General features: G+C 39.3%; 1 protein-coding gene across 1 annotated transcript; it reads left to right on the forward strand.

Annotated features, from left to right (window-relative positions):
- The first annotated feature begins 419 nt into the window (after nucleotides 1–419).
- On the forward strand, nucleotides 420–1,124 carry LOC145952043 (uncharacterized). Its single transcript, XM_083064262.1, has 2 exons — nucleotides 420–482; nucleotides 591–1,124. The coding sequence occupies exons 1-2, from the start codon at nucleotides 420–422 to the stop codon at nucleotides 1,122–1,124; spliced, it is 597 nt and encodes a 198-aa protein (XP_082920388.1).
- The last annotated feature ends 5,359 nt before the right edge of the window (nucleotides 1,125–6,483 follow it).

Genomic DNA, 6,483 nt, shown 5'->3' on the forward strand with positions numbered 1-6,483 from the left:
TTATTTCTTTGTAATTTCTGCTGATTATGTTTGTTAAAAATGTGATACTCTTTAAACATGTTTGATTATTAAAGTTATATTATTTAAATTTATTGATTTATGATATGCGGGGTAGAGGGTGTCACATTTAGTGGTATCAGAGCAGGTCGATCAAATCGACCGTGAGTTATGAGTCTACTGTGCTTGTGTGATAGTTGAGAAATTTATACTAGCATGATGGTTGATTATGTTTGTTGTCATGTGTACTATTTTCTTAGATTATGGCTGGTAGAAATGATCGTGCAATTGCTGATGCTCTTCAAGCGTTAGCACAAGCCGTGAGTAACAATAATAGGGCTGAAATCACTCCTAACTGGTTAGAGCGATTTCAACAAAATAATCCACCTACTTTCCAAGGAGGATATGACCCAGATGTTGCGATGAATTGGCTAATGGAAATCGAAAAGATTTTTAATGCCATGGAGTGTCCTTTCGCTCAGAAGGTGAGGCTGGCTACCTTCATGTTGACTGCTGATGCCCATTTTTGGTGGGAAGGAGCTCTTCAAAGGATGATTGATGGAGGAGTGCAATTGAATTGGGACAACTTCAAGAGAGTCTTCCTCGAAAAGTATTTCCCGGATGATGTAAGAAGCCAGAAAGAAGTTGAATTTCTCGAGCTGAAACAAGGAAATGATACAGTGGCAGAGTATGCTGCAAAATTTGATGCCTTGGTTCGCTATTGTACTCATTACCATGGTGAGGGTGGTGAAAGGGCTAAGTGTATTAAGTTCGTGAATGGCCTTCGTCCGGAGATAAAAACAGCAATTAATTATCAAGAGATCTATCACTATCCAACGCTTGTCAACAAGAGTAGAATCTATGATCGTGATAATCGTGCACGTGCTAGTTTCTACCAAGGGGCTGGAGGTCCTATACGTGCTGCAGGTTCTAGTGCTCTGGGTAAGAGTAAGCCTTACTCTGTTCCTACCAAAATTCAAGGAAATCATGCTAAGAGTAGATCCGTTGCTAGAAATTCTTTCGTAAGTGGTGCTGCTAGTGTAGGAGGCTCTGTTTCTACCCCTACTAATCGATGCAAGAAATGTGGGCTGCGTGGGCATGAACACTATAACTGTCCCGACAAATAAATAACATGTTTCAATTGCAATGGCAAAGGTCATATTAGTACTCAGTGTCCACAATCGCCAAAGCAACGTATGATGGGAACAGGAGCTAATTCTCAACCTAAACGTCCAACAACTACTGGAAGAGTATTTGCTCTTAGTAGTGCTGAAGCTACTCAGTCCGATAATTTAATACAAGGTATTTGTTTCATAGCTGAGAATCCTTTGGTTGTACTGTTTGACTCTGGTGCAACTCATTCTTTCATTTCTTTTGCCTGTGTCCAAAAATTGAAATTGCCAGTGTCTTATTTGAGCTATGATCTAGTGGTAGAAACTCCCACAGAAGGTCCCATATCTACTTCTAGTATTTGCCTCAAATGCCCAATTGCTATTTCTGAAAGACAGTTTCTGGTTGACCTTATCTGTTTGCCTCTTAGTCAACTCGATATCATTCTTGGAATGGACTGGTTATCTTCCAATCATGTCCTACTAAATTGTTTTGAAAAATCCATATCTTTTGGTGAGAATAAGGGCGCAGAGTTTTTAAGTGCTAACAAAATAAAAACTTGTTTAAAGGAAAATGAAAAGGTTTACATGATTCTCGCCTGTTTAACTCTTGAGAAAGACCATGAGCCTAGTAAGATTCCCATAGTAAGAGAGTTTCCTGAAGTTTTCCCTAAGGACATATCTAGCTTACCACCTGAGAGGGAGATTGAGTTTTCCATAGACTTAGTACCTGGTACTGCACCCATATCCATAGCACCTTATAGAATGTCCCCTAAGGAGTTAGCTGAACTCAAGAAACAGATAGAAGAACTTCAAGAGAAACAATTCATTAGACCTAGTGTCTCACCTTGGGGAGCGCCTGTTTTGTTGGTCAAGAAGAAAGATGGGAGCATGAGGTTGTGCGTAGACTATAGGCAACTAAATAAAGTAACCATCAAGAATAAGTATCCATTGCCTAGAATAGATGACCTTATGGACCAGCTAGTTGGGGCTTATGTGTTTAGTAAGATAGATTTGAGATCAGGTTATCACCAAATCCGAGTGAAATCCGAGGATATCCCAAAGACTGCTTTTAGAACCCGCTATGGGCACTATGAGTATTTAGTTATGCCTTTCGGTGTAACTAATGCACCTGGAGTATTCATGGATTATATGAATAGGATCTTTCACCCCTATTTGGATAGATTTGTAGTAGTCTTCATAGATGACATCCTTGTATATTCTAAGACTAAGGAAGAACATGCTGAACACCTTAGGATTGTCCTTCAAACCCTTAAGGAGAAGCAGTTATATGCTAAATTGTCTAAGTGTGAATTCTGGCTCAATAGTGTAAGCTTTTTGGGACATGTGATTTCTGAAGGAGGGATAGCTGTAGACCCTTCTAAGGTAGAAGCTGTACTTGAGTGGAAAACACCTAAGTCAGTTTTTGAGATCAGGAGTTTTCTGGGGTTAGCTGGGTATTATAGGAGGTTTATAGAGGGTTTTTCTAAATTAGCATTACCTTTGACCAAATTGACTAGGAAGAATCAACCTTTTGTGTGGGACTCTAAGTGTGAAGAGAACTTTCAGGAACTTAAGAGGAGGTTAACTAGTGCCCCTATTTTAGCATTACCTGACCCTAATGAAACCTTTGTAGTGTATTGTGATGCCTCTAAGATGGGTTTAGGAGGGGTACTTATGCAGAAGGGAAAGGTAATAGCCTATGCTTCTAGGCAATTGAAAATCCATGAACAAAACTACCCTACCCATGACCTTGAATTAGCTGCAGTAGTATTTGTTCTTAAGTTGTGGAGGCATTACTTGTTTGGGTCTAGATTTGAAGTTTTTAGTGATCATAAGAGCCTTAAGTACTTATTTGACCAAAAAGAACTAAATATGAGGCAGAGGAGATGGTTAGAGTTCCTTAAGGATTATGATTTTCAATTAAATTACCACCCTGGCAAGGCTAATGTTGTAGCTGATGCTCTGAGTAGAAAATCCTTGAGAATCTCTTCTTTGATGATTAAGGAGTTGCACATGATTGAAGAGTTTAGAGATATGAGCTTAGTGTGTGAACTGACCTCTAGGAGTATTAAGTTGGGAGCCTTGAGAGTGACTAATAACTTGATAGATGAGATTAGAAAAGGTCAGAAAGCAGATCCTTTCTTATTGAGTCAAGTAGAGAAGTTGAATCAAGGTGTGGAAAGTGAGTTTAAAGTTGGAGTAGATGGGGTGTTAAGATTTAAGGACAGGTTATGCATTCCTAGTGTGCCTGAGCTTAAGAAAGCAATCCTAGAAGAAGGTCATAGGAGCAGCCTTAGTATCCATCCAGGAGCCACTAAGATGTACCAAGACCTTAGGAAAATGTTCTGGTGGCCTAAGATGAAGAGGGAGGTAGAGGAATTTGTGTATGCTTGCTTAGTATGTCAGAAAGCTAAAGTAGAACACCAGAAACCTTCAGGTCTGCTACAACCTTTAGATGTGCCTGTATGGAAATGGGATAGCATCTCGATGGATTTTGTAGTAGGATTACCTAGGACAAGGAAGAACTTGGATGCTATATGGGTCATTGTAGATAGATTAACTAAGTCTGCCCATTTTATTCCCATTAACATTAGATACCCTTTGGAGAGATTAACCAAGTTGTACATAGGTGAGATTGTAAGGTTGCATGGGGTTCCTACTAGTATAGTTTCTGATAGAGATCCTAGGTTCACCTCTAGATTTTGGGAGAGCTTGCATAAGGCGTTAGGCACTAAGCTTAGGTTGAGTTCAGCATATCACCCCCAAACAGATGGCCAGACTGAGAGGACCATACAATCCTTAGAAGACTTGTTGAGAGCTTGTATCTTAGAACATGGAGGTACTTGGGATAGTTTCCTACCTTTGATAGAGTTTACCTACAATAATAGCTACCATTCCAGTATTGGGATGGCACCCTATGAGGCTTTGTATGGTAGGAGATGTAGAACACCTTTGTGTTGGGTAGAACCTGGAGAGAGTGCCATTTTGGGACCTGAGATAGTTCAACAAACCACCGAAAAGGTTAAGATGATCCAAGATAAAATGAGAGCGTCCCAAAGTAGACAAAAGAGCTACTATGATAAAAGAAGGAAAGACCTTGAGTTTAAAGAGGGAGATCATGTATTCCTTAAAGTAACTCCTTGGACTGGAATTGGTAGAGCACTTAAATCTCGCAAACTTACTCCAAGATTCATTGGTCCCTACCAGATCCTTAAAAGAGTTGGTGATGTAGCCTACCAAATTGCGTTACCTCCATCCCTATCAAATCTTCATGATGTCTTCCATGTTTCTCAACTTAGAAAATACATTCATAACCCATCTCATATTGTGGAACCCGACAACATTCAGTTAAAGGATAACCTCACTTATGAAACCATACCTTTGAGAATTGAGGACAAGAGGGTAAGGCAACTAAGAGGTAAGGAAATTCCTTTAGTCAAAGTTGTTTGGGGAGGAAACTTTGAAGAAGACGCTACATGGGAACTAGAAAGCAAAATGCGGGAAGCTCATCCATTCCTGTTTTCAGGTAAATTTCGAGGACGAAATTTCTTAAAGGAGGGGAGAATTGTAACATCCCAGTTTTTATTATTATTATATGGTATTTGGTCATAATTTTGTGATTATATTTTACTTCAATTGTAGCTAATTCACATTTCATTTATGCTTAATTGTAGGCTTTAGAAATATATGTATATTGTTGGGCTTAATTAGATAGTTGTAAACTTTCTTTTCAATAAAATCGTTTTCGCTGGGCTGACTGGCAAACCTCGGTGTTTAGGGCATAACTTGGGCTGTGATGGTCCAAATGATGCAAAATTGGTGTCAATGGAAATCTAAGAGAAAAACGCACAACTTTTACAGAAATAGCCATTTGCAAAATCGGTCGTTTAGGAGGTCAAAATTGGAATTTGATTGATACAATTGGTTCTCGCTGGACTGATTGGCAAGCCTCGGTTTGTGGGGTATAACTTGGTCGGTGGTTGTTCAAATGATACAAACTTGGTGGCTATGGAAAGATAAGAGAAAATCCTACAACTTTCATGAAGGAAATATTTTCAGATTCGGCTGTCTATAAGGTCCAAATCAGTAGCTAAAGTCGATGAGGAAAAGAACATGGCACCAACTCCATTAATTCATCCCACCAACTTTAATAATTCATCTCACTAATTCATTCCACTTAGTTTTGTCTAAGATTTTTTCATTATTTTCCATTTTTTAATGTGTCTTGAAGGCTATAAATAGCCCTTCACTTCTCCATTGCAAACCATCCCTCAATTCTCATTCTCTCTTCTCTTATACTCTCTTCTTCTCCTCTTCTTCTCTTTGAAGACCTAGAGGAATCCATAGGAGGTGGTTCTATCCTAGTAGAAGGAGCCTAGAGGAGGAAGCTCTTCTTTAGTTTCAGCGCTTGTCATCCAGGTAAGGGGGGGAGTGAGAAATCTCGCTCTGGGTGTGGGATTGTATGCTGGGTAGTGGGATTGGCCCCCAATCCTGTGTTTGTTGTATGTTATATTGTTTGTATGTTCTAATTGCTTGGTTAATATGTGTGTATGAATAGAAATTCTGTTGAGATTATGATTGTGAAAGTTATGAATATGATATGATAATGTGAATGTGATGTTTCTAATGATATGATGTGATGATGAAATATGATGTGAAATGACCATGAGATATGATTGACCATGAGATAGATAATGTGATAATGTGACAATGAGATATGAAATGTGATAAAGAGAAATGACCATGGAAAGTGATAAAGTGATATGAGAATGCATAGAGTCTTGTTTGACATGCATCATTTGCATAAAGTGATAAGGGTACGATATGGAATACGCCGCCAGAGAAGGCCCCCTAGTGTAAAAGTTGTGGGGATCAGTCCTTGGGGATGGCTCGGTTTGGAAGTCCCAGTCTCGCCCATTGTGTGCATGGGATGTATCTTGCGCGGCTTAGCTATCCCGACGAGACTCTGGTAGTATGTCCTTCTAGTGAGAGTGCGCAGAGGTTGTGTCCCGGCATGTACTCCTAGACTACTCTTTGTGTATTGCTAGCGGCAATATACTACGTGATAAGTGACTGGCGCCACATGCATGATAAAATGTAGTCCGTGTCCATACATGTGTCTTTTGATATTATATGACAAATGGATATGCCTTGAATGAGTAAGATGTGATATTGTTAATCTATGTTATATATGTTTTGTTTGTGTTTGGCTATCTAGTATATATATTCCTACACTGTGAGCCGAGTGAGATGTTTTCTCACTCCCTTTTTCTTTGTATTGTTTTTCTTTAACCGTTATACAGGTGATTATCAGCATGAGGCTGAGGATGTTGGTGGTGAAGCTTAGGCTTCTTTATGGGCTATGCTCTGATAG

The sequence above is a fragment of the Cajanus cajan genome, chromosome 9 (genome assembly GCF_000230855.2).
Source record: "Cajanus cajan strain Asha chromosome 9, NIPB_CcT2T_4, whole genome shotgun sequence".
In the NCBI taxonomy this organism is placed as follows: Eukaryota; Viridiplantae; Streptophyta; class Magnoliopsida; order Fabales; family Fabaceae; genus Cajanus; species Cajanus cajan.

Bases quoted from the DNA above. Each gene is read 5' to 3' on its own strand.
- LOC145952043 (XM_083064262.1), top strand. From the start codon at position 420: ATGAATTGGCTAATGGAAATCGAAAAGATTTTTAATGCCATGGAGTGT. The intron at 483-590 runs GTGAGGCTGGCT...GACAACTTCAAG, and splicing joins AGTGTCCTTTCGCTCAGAAG to AGAGTCTTCCTCGAAAAGTA.